The following is a 13984-nucleotide window of genomic DNA, read 5'->3' as shown; positions in this document are numbered from 1 at the left end:
ACTGCTGCATCTAAGACCTCTCCTTCTACTTTCAGTTTGGTGACTCCTCCCTTTTGTTTCAATTTGCCATTGACAAATCTATAAAACAGTTCGGGTTCATCCTTACATTTGTCTATTATACCTTTTTCAAAACTCCTTTTTTCCTCTCTACGTATTCTTGTATATTCATTTCTAGTTCTTTTATATACTTCCTTTGTTCTGTTATCACCTCTCTTTCTCCAGTTGTTCCATGCAGTGTCCCTCTCTTTTTTTGGTATCATACACCTTCTATTAAACCACTCCTTTTTCCTGTTTTCTTTCCCCCTTACTCTTGGCACATATTTTTCCAATTGCAAATTATACAGGTCCAGTGAGATATCCCACTTCCTCTGTATCCCTCTTGTTTCTCTGAATTTTCTCCAATCTGCATTTTCAAAAAATTTCCTCAATCCTGTAGAGTTTGCTTTCCCAAAGTTGTATCTTCTCTGCCTATAAAGCTCGTCTCTTGGCACCACATTCCCTATTATCATCTGGAACTCAATGACCACATGATCACTTTTTCCTATGGGACACAGATATTTAAAGATTCAATTACATCGGGTTCTTTGGTTAGCAGTAAATCTAATCTTGCTGGTGTGTCCTCACTTCGGAATCGTGTCTCTTCTTTGACCCACTGCATCATCACATTATTCATTGTTATGTTTAACAATATAGTGCCCTTAGAATCTTCATTGTGTGTGTGTGTGTGTGTGTGTGTGTGTGTGCGGAAAAAAAAAAAAAAAATCTCAGACTCATTCTCCCAACATAGTATGGTTACACTGCAGATGCACTGTGCATCAAATGGATTAAGAAAATGAAATGGAGATTCATCAGATCTGAAAGAGAAAATACAGAAGGACAATATACTGTAACACACAACTAAGCATAGGTAAGGCTCCACTACAATGATGTACAAAACAGGGGCATAAATTCTGAGCACTGTGTAACACTTACCCTGACTGACACGGCAAGATTCTCTTTTTGTGTAGGTGTTAAGTCGTACATGATGACAGATGCAACACTTTTAAATTTACCCTGAGAAACATAGGCAGCAGTCAGACCTCCAACGGTTCCACCTGAAAATGTTTATATCCATAAATCTACCCTTACTGACTTTCTTAATGAAAACACAATATTATTTCAGTACAGAAAAATTGTACAATCACAGCTCAAGAGAAATAAGGGAAGAAATGACTATATAGTGCTGTATTTACTCAACCGCCAGTTCATTAAGAAAATTCAGAGGTGGCATCATATACAGTACTCATCTGGATGCCCTCTGATTATGAATAACACATTTTACACAGCACTCTCATCAAGTCTTGTGTGGAGACCAACACATTTTGCGGTGCAAGACAGCTGGCTCTGAAGGCCGAGCCCTAGCTTCATTCTCCCTTCTCTAGCCCCTCAGCCTCAGATATCCCCCCTCCCAAAACAGCTGTCTGTAATCTATCAAGTTAAAAATCCACAAACTATCCACTTCTGACCATTATACTGTATTCTTGTTGATTCATAACTCTTAGCCTAATGATGGTCAATGTTTTTATGTAGGTGTGTGGTGAGGTTTCATTTTGCAAGAGGAACAAAAATAGGTACTCTCAGAAAATTTTTGGATTTCCTCACCACATTAGTCAAATAACAGTGGTTCTTCTATCTATCTATCTAACTACTGCCGAATGCCTCAATCCCATTAGGGGTGGCCACAAACAAATCACCTCCATGTCACCCTGTCCAATGCCACTTCACTGCCTTGCTCCCAGCTCACACCCCCTTCTCTCATATACCTCTCCACTCCATCCTTCCATCTCATCCTCAGTCTCCCCCTCCGTCTCCCCTCCTCAATCTCACTCGTATACACTCTCTTCATCAGTCTCTCACTCTCCATCCTCTCCACATGGCCAAGCCACCTCAATGTATTTCTCCTAACGCTTTCTATCACATCCACACCTCAGTGCTCCTTCACTTCCTCATTTGTCGGTCTGTCTCTCCATGTAACTCCACATGCTCCTCTCAAATAACTCATTTCCACTGCTCTCATTCTTAACTTGTGTCCTTCCAACAAGGTCCAAGCTTCACTGCCATGCATTAGAGCTGGTATCACATTACTGTCATGAAGTGACATTTTTACTTCCATGCTCACTTTGCTGGTCTATATCACTGCTTTCAAAGAACCAGCAACCTTTCATCCCTGTTGCACCCTTTGAAGCACTTCAACCTCTAAACTTCCATCCTTACTCATCACACTACCCAAGTACTTAAATGCACTCACATTTTCCAGTTCCTCCTCATCCAGCCTCAATGTACAGTACATCCAGTGACTTCATTTCTCTCAAAGACCATAACTTTACTTCTTGCCAAAAAGTATGCACTCTGGACATTGGATGAGTGGAGAAAAGTTGTTTTCTGATGAAAGCACATTTCAAGTGTTCCAGGTGCGTTCTGCCAAGGTTCGTCGCCCTGCCTCCAGTAGTCGGTATGACCCTGCTTACACGGTGTCAACTGTTAAGCACCCACAATCAGTAATGGTATGGGGGTGTTTCTCAGGTAAAATGGAAGGGATGGCCTCTACTTTCTTCCTAAGAACTTGATGATGAATGATGGCCAGTACATTCAAGTTCTGAAAGATCATTTGTTAAACTTTTTTGCTATTCATGGGTGCGACTTTTTCATGAACGATTCAGCTCCATGTCACAAGTCAAGAAAGGTGACAAATGGCTTCAGGATAATTGGACTGAGGTCCTCAACTGGCCTGGTAACAGTCCGGATCTGAATCTCATAGAAAACTGCTAGACAAAGATGAAGAAAATCATGGTGGAGAAGAAGACACCCAATCTGGACAACCTCAAGACTGAACTGACAAATGTTTGGTGCAAAGAAATGTCCTTAGATTACTTTAGAGATCTAAGTGGTTCCATGCCAAAACACATCCAACTGGTCTTGAAAAACAGGGGAAACATGTTTTCATATTAATGAATTTGAGTGTAAAGTGGAGGGACTGTAAGAAAATGTTCTGGAAAGAGGTGAAGAGAGTAAGACAGGGAGGAAGTGAAGTTACCAGGGGAGTGAAAGATAAAAATGGTAGATTACTAGTGGAGAAGGGAGAAAAAGTGAGCAGATGGAGAGAACACTTTAACCCCTAAACCGCGGGGTTGTTTTTGCCTGAATTGCGTATCTCGTGGGCTTACTCGCGCTCCGACAGACTCTATAAAAATATTTGCCAAAAATCAGTTATAAGTCCTAGATAATTATAATTAAATATGCATATGGAACATACCTTCAGCTTTCTCCAGTGATGTTTGTTGAGCCTTCGTCGAGTACCATAGGACTTGTGGAGACCTCTGAAGTTGGGTAACGAAGTCTCCACTTTACACTTCCTGACAATCTGTAATATGATTACCACAGCCTAATATTATCACTAGAAACACTATTCTATGATTCTCAAATAGTTTGGAATCCATACTCCAAAAAATAAAACACTGTGAAAACAATGAAAATTACAAGCGTGTATGACCTTCCCACTTGACATCGTTCGCCGCTGGTGTTTTGTCATTTATTATTCATAAAAACACTCGCAGTTTATATTTCTATTACTATATAACACTTATATATATCTACAGTCTTTATCCATAAGTTTCCTTCAGTAATAGTAGTTTATTGTCACTGTAGGCATTCAATTTCTCTTTCAGTAAAATATGTAGCATTCACTTTCTCGTCCTGTATACTAGCGTTGAGAGTGAATCTGTCACTTTCATTTTCACTTTCATAACTCATAGTATTCATACATGCTAGAGTGAAACTTTCACTTTCATTACCGGTACTCCTGGTATATATACTCGTATTCTTATATTACTACTCATTTACATTTCTATTTACATTCTCTATTTTATTTACAGTACATTATTTACATTTCTATTTTATTTACACTGTGTTATGCAGTCACTTGCTGTAACTTATAAATCTATTTTCCACTGTTCACTTATATTTACATTCATTGCTTTCACTTGCTGTTTACACATTATTTACACATTACAGTAAACTCGCCCCGGACACGTTCTCGCCGAACGCGCTTTCAATTATACATGGTTAGTGCTGGGATACGTATAAGACAAGGTAAGATTAACCCCTTAACCGCGGGTCTGACTGTCCTCTCCCGCGGGGGTTTCAGCCAAATGTAAACAAACCTTTAAACCTTAATAACTCTGCACAGAATAAAGCTAGAGAAAAAAAAATAAGGTACCATTAGAAAGTACTAACCTTCAGCTTTCCATTGATGTAGGTTTCATGACTTTGTTGACTTTCACAGGACGGGCAGAGCCGTCAGAAGTGAGGGGTGTAAAATCACTATTTTACGCCCCACACACCAGTACCAAACGCCAACCACTCTCTGATAATAGTAATATAAACATATATGAACACTGCACACACGATAAACACCCACTCTGTGTTCACTGAGGCAGGTAAAAGGCACTGTAATTGCCTGCACTTCACTTCCACATCAGCAGTGTTGTCGCTCACACAGCTGGACAGATACTGATGCGTGTTTGGTTCGGGGTGGGGTGGGGGGCCCAGGGGCTGGGAGGAGGGAGGTGGGGGTCGGCTGGAGTGAAAGAACTTTATAGCTACTCTCCCTTGAAACAATTGGCGCACAGAAAAAACGCGGGGTATTCAAAATATTCACAAACATTCGAGAATGACACCCACAGTTTGGTCCAGTTTTTGCAATGTCATTCTGGAATGACACCCGCGGTTAAAGGGTTAAAGAACCATTACGAAAACCATAAATTTACGCAAGAGAGGCCTTTGAAAGGCCAAATCCTCAATCATCAGGTCAGCACACACGGTTTGTTTTGATCACGTGATGTGATTCGCTGTACTGCTTTTCCTCAGTGCTGTATTTGTAAGTTAAATATTTACAGTACTGTTCTGGTAAGTTCATGTGCAAGTTAAACTACTATTAAATAACGTTCAAACAAGAAATAAAGTCTTATAACCAGTTTTCTGATAGGGGTCAGAATATTACCTTTTTTATTTGTTTGTTAAATATTTGCTGTACTGCTTTTCCACAGTACTGTACTGTATTTGTAAGTTAAATATTTGCTATTCTGGTATGTACCTGTAAGTTAAAGCACTTACAGAAAGTTAAAGCATTAAATAAAGCCTTGTAACCAGTTAACCTGATTTATAGACTACACACGATCGGTGGGTTCTAAGACAATTCGCCATCACGTCAATTCCCCGTCAAAATATGGACGATTCCCTGTCATGACAATTCGCACCCTGGATGATTCCCTGTCATTCTATAAATATACTTATATTAATTAATCAGTACTTTTATAAATATACTTATTATTAATTAATCAATACTTTAATAACTATATTTCAGGGGGATCCATCAAAGTCTATGTTGTCTCGTTATTGTTGTGACGGAGAACTGGCTTGACAGCGAATAGTCCCGACACCATTTTGTTCCCTAGACTCCCTAAACGTGGTATTTTGCTGTTATCTGCCATTGGTAATCAATATGAAGCACTTTAAGTGGTTAGAAGGTTAATTTAATGTTATAACTTACAAATACAGTACTGCACAGCAAAACTTCGACATACAAATACGTAAACACAAGGCAACATTCCGACGCCGATTGGTTTCGGCATCGGAATGTTGCCTTGTGTTAACGTACTTATGGTAATTAGTACCATAAGTTCTTCAATTCGGCTATCACGGTTTCGGCTATAGTGCAGCCATAGTGGGCCCAATTGGGCGTGATAGCCGAAAGTTGAGTGTACTTAAGAAAATGTACTTCCTTAGCTATCTCACCTATAGCCATGCCCACTGGTCCGCCAACAAGGCCACCAACAACTGTGGTAGCCCCTGCAATAATGCCACCCTTCAGGCTCTCCTTTACCGTCACCTGCAGTTCTTTTTCCTCACACAACTGGGCCACAAGTGACAGGATCTCTGGTGTGTTGATTGGCATGGTTCTAGCTGTAAGTTGACGTAAAATTAATCAAGATACAGTATATGCATTTATTGTTTTTTTAAGTTTACACATTTTATTATTGTTTATATAGTAAGGTCCTAATGGACCCAGGTTCAAATCTTGGCTGGGGCTGGGAACAGTTTAAGGATTTGAATTTCATAAAAAGCAGACTTTCCTGGTCTACCACACGACTTGCCGACAAGTCATAAAATACCCCTGCTAATACCAATACACCAGTCCTGTATGAGACAGCCCTAGCACGTATTCAATATGGATGGTCGGTGTTAGTGCCGAAGTGGTGACATGTGGAGGGGCAGGAGGACTACTGGGCCTTGGGATAGGCCACTGCCTCTGAGAAATAGGCCCTGAAGCCTTTGCCCTGAGTCGGAAAAAAAAAAAAAAATGCTATACAGAGAAAACTACTTAAATTGTCCTTGGTCTGCCTGTGGAAGTTCACCTTCAACACTCAAATCTTGAGAGTGATTCATTGACTTCCACTCAAACATTATCTCCACACATCCAAACCACCTCTCCCTACTCGTACACAGCACCTCATGGAGAGAACTCTTTAAGGAAATGTTGAACACAAAGAATGAAAGTAATGTGAGTATAAGTGGCTGGGGAATGAATGGGAGATGAAGGGAGGTGAGAAGAGAGGAAGAAATCAGTATGATGGAAGCAGTGGAAGTAATGAAGAAAATCAAAATGGGGAAAGCCCAAGGAACTGACAGAGTGTGTGGTGAAGTGCTCAAGCATGGCAGAAAGATAGTAGTAGAATGGACATGGAAGATGTGCAGATTGGCCTGGGAGGAAGGCAGAGTCCCAGAGACTTGGAAGTCAGGTACAGTATAATTATTCCCCTGTACACATGAAAAGGGGAAATGAAAGCGTGTTGTAATCATAGGGGCATCTGTCTTCTTAGTGTAAAAGGAAAATTATATGGCAGGATACTTACTGACAAAGTTAGGGAAATAACAGAGAAATCAGTTTGAGAAGAACAGGGAGGTTTAGGAAGGGAAATGGTAGTGTAAATCAGATACTCATCCTTAGGTTGTTAGTGGAAAACATTTCCAGAGATGGGAAATAAGTTGCATACAGCCTTCATGGATTTGGAGAAAGCATATGGCAGGGTGGATAGACAAGGAATGTGGAAAGTATCAAGAATATGTGGAGTTAATGGGAAGTTGCTGAATGCCGTGAAGAGTATGTATGAGGGGCCTAAGGACACAGAGCGTGTGGATAGTGAACTGAGCAAATTTTTCTATTTGAATATTGGATTGAAACAGGGATGTGTCATGTCCCCATGGTTGTTCAATCTGTATATGGATGAGGTTATGTCCTCATGGTTGTTCAATCTGTATGTGGATGGGGTTATGTCCCCATGGTTGTTCAATCTGTATATGGATGGGGTTTTGTTCTCATGGCTGTTCAACCTGTAAATGAATGGAGATATGTCCCCATCGCTGTTCAATCTGTATATGGATGGGGTTATGTCCCCATGGTTGTTCAATCAGTATATGGATGGAGTTATGTCCCCAAAGTTGTTCAATCTGTATATGGATGGACTTATGTCCCCATGGTTGTTCAATCTGTAATGGATGGGGTTTTGTCCCCATGGCTGTTCAATCTGTATATGGATGGAGTTATGTCCCCCTGGTTGTTCAGTCTGTATATGGATGGAGTTATGTCCTCATGGTTGTTCAATCTGTATATGGATGGGGTTGTCCCCATCATTATTCAATCTATATATGGATGGGATTATTAAAGAGGTGGTGGCAGGTGAGGACCCTCACCATCCACTCACTTGATGTACAGTTGCTCTCAGGTGTCTCCCCTTTCCTCTTTTTCTTCATTCCTTCCTGTTCTTTCTTTCTTTCCTTCATTTTTTCCTCTTCCTTCTGTCTATGGGCAACTCTACACTAAGTGACAAGCCAAATGGTTTCCTGTACACCAGGAAACCATTTGCCACACTGGGTGGTTACCATACAACCAAATTATGGCACCTGGTGGTTTTGCGGGTAATTAAGGCACTCTAGTCAGACTGAGCCAGTGCAGGTTTACATTCAAGGGATGGTTGGGGTCTGTTGCTCACACAGGCTAATGCCTCTCAGGGTTCAGGGAGGCTGGTAACTCATTTTAAATGTCAGAATCAACTTGCCGAGCCCTTGGCTCCTACACTCCTCACGGGGCAACACTGGATTAGATGATGAATGTATGATATAAAAGAGGTACAAGGTAGGGCAGTGGATGTTGGAGTGGGCCTAATGAGACAGGACAGCGTTTGGAAACTCCTTGTACTGTTGTTTGCAGGTAATACTGCATTAAGTGAAGATGAAGGGGAACTGCAAGACTTGGTGAAGAGTCTGGGAATGTGTGTAAGAAATCGAATCTAAAGGCGAACGTAGGGAAGAGTAAAGTTATGGTCTTCAAGAGAAATGAAGTCACTGAATGTACGTGAGACTGGATGCATTTAAGTACTTGGGTAGTGTGATGAGTTGGGGATGGAAGTTTAGAGGGTGAAGTGCTTGAAAGGGTACAACAGGGAAGAAAGGTTGCTCGTTCTTTGAATGCAGTGATAAGGAACAAGGAAGTGAGCATGTAGGTAAAAGAAAGTCACTGCATGATAGTTTTGCAATACCAACCCTAATGTATGGAAGTGAAGCTTGGACCTTTTTGGAAAGACACAAGAGTGAGAGCAGTGGAAATAAGTTATCTGAGTGAAGCATGTGGCGTTACGTGGAGAGACAGACTGACAAATGAGAACGTGAATGAGTGTTGTGGTGTGGATGTGAATGTGATTGAAGGAGAACTATACTGAGGTGGTTTTGCCATGTGGAGAGGATGGAGAGTGAGAGACTGATGAGGAAAGTGTATGTGAGTGAGGTGGACGGGGGGAGAGGGACGGGGAGGCCGAAAATGAGATGGAGGGATGCAGTGAAGAGGTATATGAGAGAGAGGTGTGGGGGTGTATGAGCAGGAGAGCAGGGGAGTGAAATGGCATTGAACTGGGTGACATGGAGGCAATTTGTTTATGACCATCCCTTCTGGGACTGAGGCGTCTGGCAATAGAAAGTGATAGATAGATAGTTTGGTACAGCCAAAAAGCAATTAGGCTGGATCAGAGGCATTCAGAAGGGCTGTGTGATGTGCCCCACTTAACAACCATTGGTTGGTATAGCTGATGAAAGTTCGGTGGGCTCTGAGGCATTTGTTAAATCTGAAATCCATTATATCAGGGTTCATTATAGCGAGGGTTTACTGTAGATAGAATTGACTGGATGAGGCTGTGCCAGATGTTGTCATGAATATCTGTTATAAACTGTAATGCATGTGGATAAAGGTGAAAGGAACCTCTGGCAAATAAGGCACGTAAGAAGTGTAACTTTTATGTTCATGATGCGATGGGCATTATAGGATGAAGAAATCTCGAGATGTAAACGTATTGAAACTGAAATGAAGTGTGCTGCTCCACACTGAGGAACAAAGTACAGTACCCTCGCGTCCAGCACGTGTCTGTCCAGAACGATTTGGTCCAGCACGGAGGGCAAAAAATTAGTACGATTTAATACAATTTAATTACTGTAACACGGGTGCAATAGCATAACACAGACGGAGCTCCGAGATGTGGGCGAAATCTGCAGAGTTCGCCTCTAGCACGATCACCCCCGGTCCAACACAGTCATACTGGATGTTCCCGTGATGCTGACAGCCAAACAAAACTTTCAATCAAGTAGCCTCCCCCACCCGCCATTGTGACGTAATCATGATGTCGCCCAATTAAAAACGCTTCTGCTTTCACGTGATGTTTAAATTTCTCCCGCCACAGCGCCACTCAGTTGCATAATTCGCATTGGACGGTGCTCTTTTCTTGCTGCATTTTCTGCCCTTGCTACTGCATTTTACCCTGCTCACGATGCCTAGGAAGTCGTCTGAGAACCCCAAGAAGCGGTGGCATCTCTCTCAGGCCACCAAGCTAGAAATCATCAAAAGGAAGACGAAAAAGGAGAGGAATTTCGAAGGATTTGTGAGGGAGGTTAAGGAGGAGCAGCAGCCACTACCCGCTAGTGACGCCACCAGCCATTCTCCGGGGACCCAGTAGGACTACCTACAGCCTCGGATACAACTTTCCATTCCCAGTAAGCCCACCAACACTATCCTAAAAGGATAGTTATCATTCATAGTACAGTACCATTTATTGTAATTACAGTAGTACCAATAGATGTATAGGTATATGATAGGTACCGGTAATTAGGGTGACGTTTCCTAGGGTTGCTGACATAATTAATTTTCCCCCAAAACCTCTGTTGTTTGTCCAATACGGTTTTGGTCCAACACAAGACCTGTGCATGACAATATTACCGTGTTGGACGTGAGGGTACTATAGTTGGGCAGCATTTAGGGATAATTTAAATTATCAATGAGATGATGTGTTCAAGTAGGCAGAGGTGGTGTGGATGTGTGGAGATAATGTTTGAGTGGAAATTTAAATAATTAATGAATACAGATTCCTTGTAAATGAAGGCCCTTCTCTCAATGGGAAGAACCAGCAACCAGGAAAATCTCAGACTTCTGTCATGTCTGAAACTGCAAATTTATCACAATTACCGTATTTTCAACCTAACCACTGAGTAACCTATGTTGTGTTAACTTGCACCTTGGTCTTGTGCTGAGCTTCACTGTGCCTACAGAAAGTCTGCAGCTCACCATGGGTTAACTAGCCATGAGCATTAAAATCGTGTGATCCACATGCAAAGCCATCGGAAACACTGGAAAATTTGCACTTTCAGACAAACAAGGATATTATTATTATCAGTTTTATTACTATTATTGTTTTTCTAACCTAACCTTGTCCACTTTGACAATTCCAGTGCTGTTTCTCCATCACTTCCCCCCTCTTACTTCCTCATGGCTGACAATAAAATTTCTTCAGCTGATGCATTTTCTGCCATCACTGGCCACAATATTAACTAGGCATATGGGCCTGATGGGGTCCCTCCCGTTGTCCTCAAGCCCTGTGCTTGTGTGCTTTCACCCTGCCTGGGTAAACTCTTTTGCCTTTGTCTATCAACTTGTACCTTTCCTTCTTGCTGGAAGTTTGCTCTCATTCAGACACTCCCAAAGATGGGTGACCATTCCCAACCCTCTATCGCCCAATTGCATTAACATCCTGTGTCTAAAAAGTTTTCAAGTCTGTTCTTAACAGAAAAATTTTAAAGCCTCTTTCCTATCACAACCTTCTTTCTGATCGTCAGTATGGGTTCCAACAGGGACGCTCCACTGGCGATCTTCTCACCTACCTCTCAGACTCCTGGTCATCCTCCTTTTGGGACTTTGGCAAAAGCTTTGCCACTGCACCTGACATCTCAATGGCTTTTGATCGAGTCTGGCATAAATCTTGAATTTCTAAACTGCCCTTTTACACTTTCTATCCTTCTATCTGTGCCTTCATCTATAGCTTTGTTTCTGGTTGTTATATAGCTGCTCTTGTAGACGGTCACCATTCTTCTCCTAGATCTAGGTGTTCCTCAGGGCTCTATCCTATCACCATCTCTTCATTTTATTCATTACTGACCTTCTAAGCTGTACATCCAACACTATCCACTCATACGCTGATGATTTCACCTTTCACCTTTCCATTTGGTTCTTGCAAAGTCCATCTCAGTAGTTACTTCAACAAACAACCTACCTGTATACTTATTAACTTAACCTATTTTATGCTAACCTAACCAAACTTAAACCAAACCTATCACTTAGTGTCTTATAATCCAAACCTAAATTTTCATAACCTAACCTATCGCTTACTTTATCATATTATCCTTGTTACTGCCCACCTGTACAAGGCGGAGCAATACTGTTATTGCCCGCCTCAACGTGTCTGTCGGTGTGTGTGTGTGTGTGTGTGTGTATCTGTTCCCATTATACTGGTAATTCATGAATGGCTTGTGCTATCCATATGAAACCTTCAGGCTATCAAGATATGGCTAAAATCTTGGCCAAGTTCAAAAATAGGCACTCAGGGTCAAGGTCAAGGTCACCAAAATAGCTGCCAAAAGTCAACTAGTTTTTATCACCTGCCTAAAGCACCATTATATCTCATGAACGGCTTGAGCTATCAATAAGAAATCATCAGGGTATCAAGACATGGCCAAAATCTTGGACGAGTTCAAAAATGGGCACTCGGGGTCAGGGTCAAGGTCACCAAAATCTGCCAAATATCAATTAATTTTCATTGCCTGCCTTTAGGACCATTATATCTCATGAACAGCTTGGACTATCAACATGAAACCTTCAGGATATCAAGATATGGCCAAAATCTTGGATTTGGCCAACAGCATTGGCTATTCTGTCAGGTACGGTAATTAGCATTTGGCTCCCAAATGCTTTCTTTCATTTATCGATGGAACCCCCTCATACTCAAAAATACAATTCTCTACACCTTTACAAAATCACTGAATTAATTCAAAGGCATGTTTTTTTTTTTTTTTTTTTTTTAAGACAGTACTGTCTCCTTAAGGATTACCAAGTGTATGGGCTGAAACAAGTAAAGTACCAAAGAGCCAACAGTTCTTACCTGACTAATCTAGTTCAACTAACCTAACCATGAGACGTGACTCCAAAACTGGAAAAAAAAAAAAATGTGCATGTGCACTCTGGGCTAATTAACCGTAAAGTTCCATAACTTGCCTAATTGTTGAAAAATTCAAAACTTAACAAAAACGTGTTATGGTTACTTAAGCATATCTACCCCGTTTCGTAAGATATATCCTAATTAAAACTGATGAACTGCAAGACAGGTTATATGATGCAATAATTCCGTGGATGGTTGCGATACTTTCTAAGACTCTCGACCTATCAACCTTCTGCAACCCAGTACACGATTTGAGCTACAAATGAATGTTATGAATCTCACAACACTGTCAGATGACAATGGCAGAAATTATAACTTACTGTCTGTTGTCAGAAATTACAAGCGTGCTGACTTCTGGTAAGCTACTAACAGCCTCTCATTTTATCTCACTGTACACACCGCACTCGACTGGATACTTGGGTATGGGTAGGTGCTATTAAGTACCGAATCGGCGGTCATTTACCGAATTGGCAGTTTTAACTGCAAAACATCATAATTTTTATCAACATATAGGCTCATACCCACGTGATTACCTGAAATGCCTCGGGAACGTGCTGAGGACCTGCAGACGCTCGCCTCGTCCACCACAACCACAGAGGAAGTAAAGGCCGCCACACGGTCATCCAAAGGCCTTCCAGGCAAAGCCCCGGCGTCACCGAGGGATGCCGTGAAAGGAAGACCTGCAGGAGCCTAGTGTGAGGAATCACCGGCCCTCCGACACCTCTGTCTTGTTCTCCCCACCCCTACCGTCTGGAACCCTCTCGGCCTGCCTGCTGCCCCCAACTTTCCTTCCCCCGCATCACACGGCAGTCCGGAACCTCGTCCCTCACCCTCCCCAAAGGGCTCATAATCGGAGAAATGAAGCCGAGCCCTGCGCCGCCTCCCCCTCCCAGTCCCCGTCCCCTTGCCCCCTATCCCCGACCATCTCTCCACTAACCAATCAGACACCCTCCGCCGCCTACTCCTGGATTTCCAGGATCTTTTCGCGGCGGGACCAGCCGACATCGGACACACCACCTACCGGGCTCACGAGATTCATACGACGGGCCCACCGATTCGACAGCCATCCCGGCGGAAGAACACCAAACAGCGGGAAGAGGAAGACCGCCAGGTACAGGAGATGATCGAAGCCGGAGTAGTCTCCCCCTCCACCAGCCCCTGGTCCTCCTCCGTCGTCCTCGTGAAGAAAAAGGATGGCACGATGCGGTTCTGCGTCGACTACCGCCGGCTTAACGACGTAACCACCAAGGATACCACTCCACTCCCGCGCATAGACGACTCCCTGGATTCCCTATACGGCGCCTCCTGATTCTCCACACTCGACCTCCGGTCAGGGTATTGGCAGGTCCCGGTGCGCCAGG

The 13984-nt window shown here is 42.5% G+C and overlaps 1 protein-coding gene across 4 annotated transcripts in view; it reads right to left on the bottom strand.

The window, feature by feature from the left end:
• The window catches only part of LOC145400260 (protein C19orf12 homolog), a 33895-nt gene extending 20143 nt beyond the window's left edge, over window positions 1–13752 (bottom strand). The window contains exons 1-3 of one of the 4 annotated variants that reach the window (XM_080272781.1): window positions 13645–13752; window positions 5833–6000; window positions 973–1094 (exon numbers count right to left, since the gene is read on the bottom strand). In XM_080272781.1, the coding sequence (XP_080128907.1) occupies window positions 973–1094; window positions 5833–6000; window positions 13645–13690 (336 nt within the window). In that variant the 5' untranslated portion in view covers window positions 13691–13752. Of the gene's footprint in view, window positions 1–972; window positions 1095–5832; window positions 6001–12943; window positions 13051–13148; window positions 13407–13644 lie in introns of those variants that run through there. The other 3 variants (XM_080272784.1, XM_080272782.1, XM_080272783.1) reach the window with 3 other exon arrangements.
• Between the last annotated feature and the right edge of the window lie 232 nt (window positions 13753–13984).

This window comes from Coenobita brevimanus, chromosome 51 (assembly GCF_032717465.1).
Source record: "Coenobita brevimanus isolate Jiangsu-jjx chromosome 51, ASM3271746v2, whole genome shotgun sequence".
Taxonomy (NCBI): Eukaryota; Metazoa; Arthropoda; class Malacostraca; order Decapoda; family Coenobitidae; genus Coenobita; species Coenobita brevimanus.
This window is presented reverse-complemented; position numbering and strand designations above follow the sequence as displayed.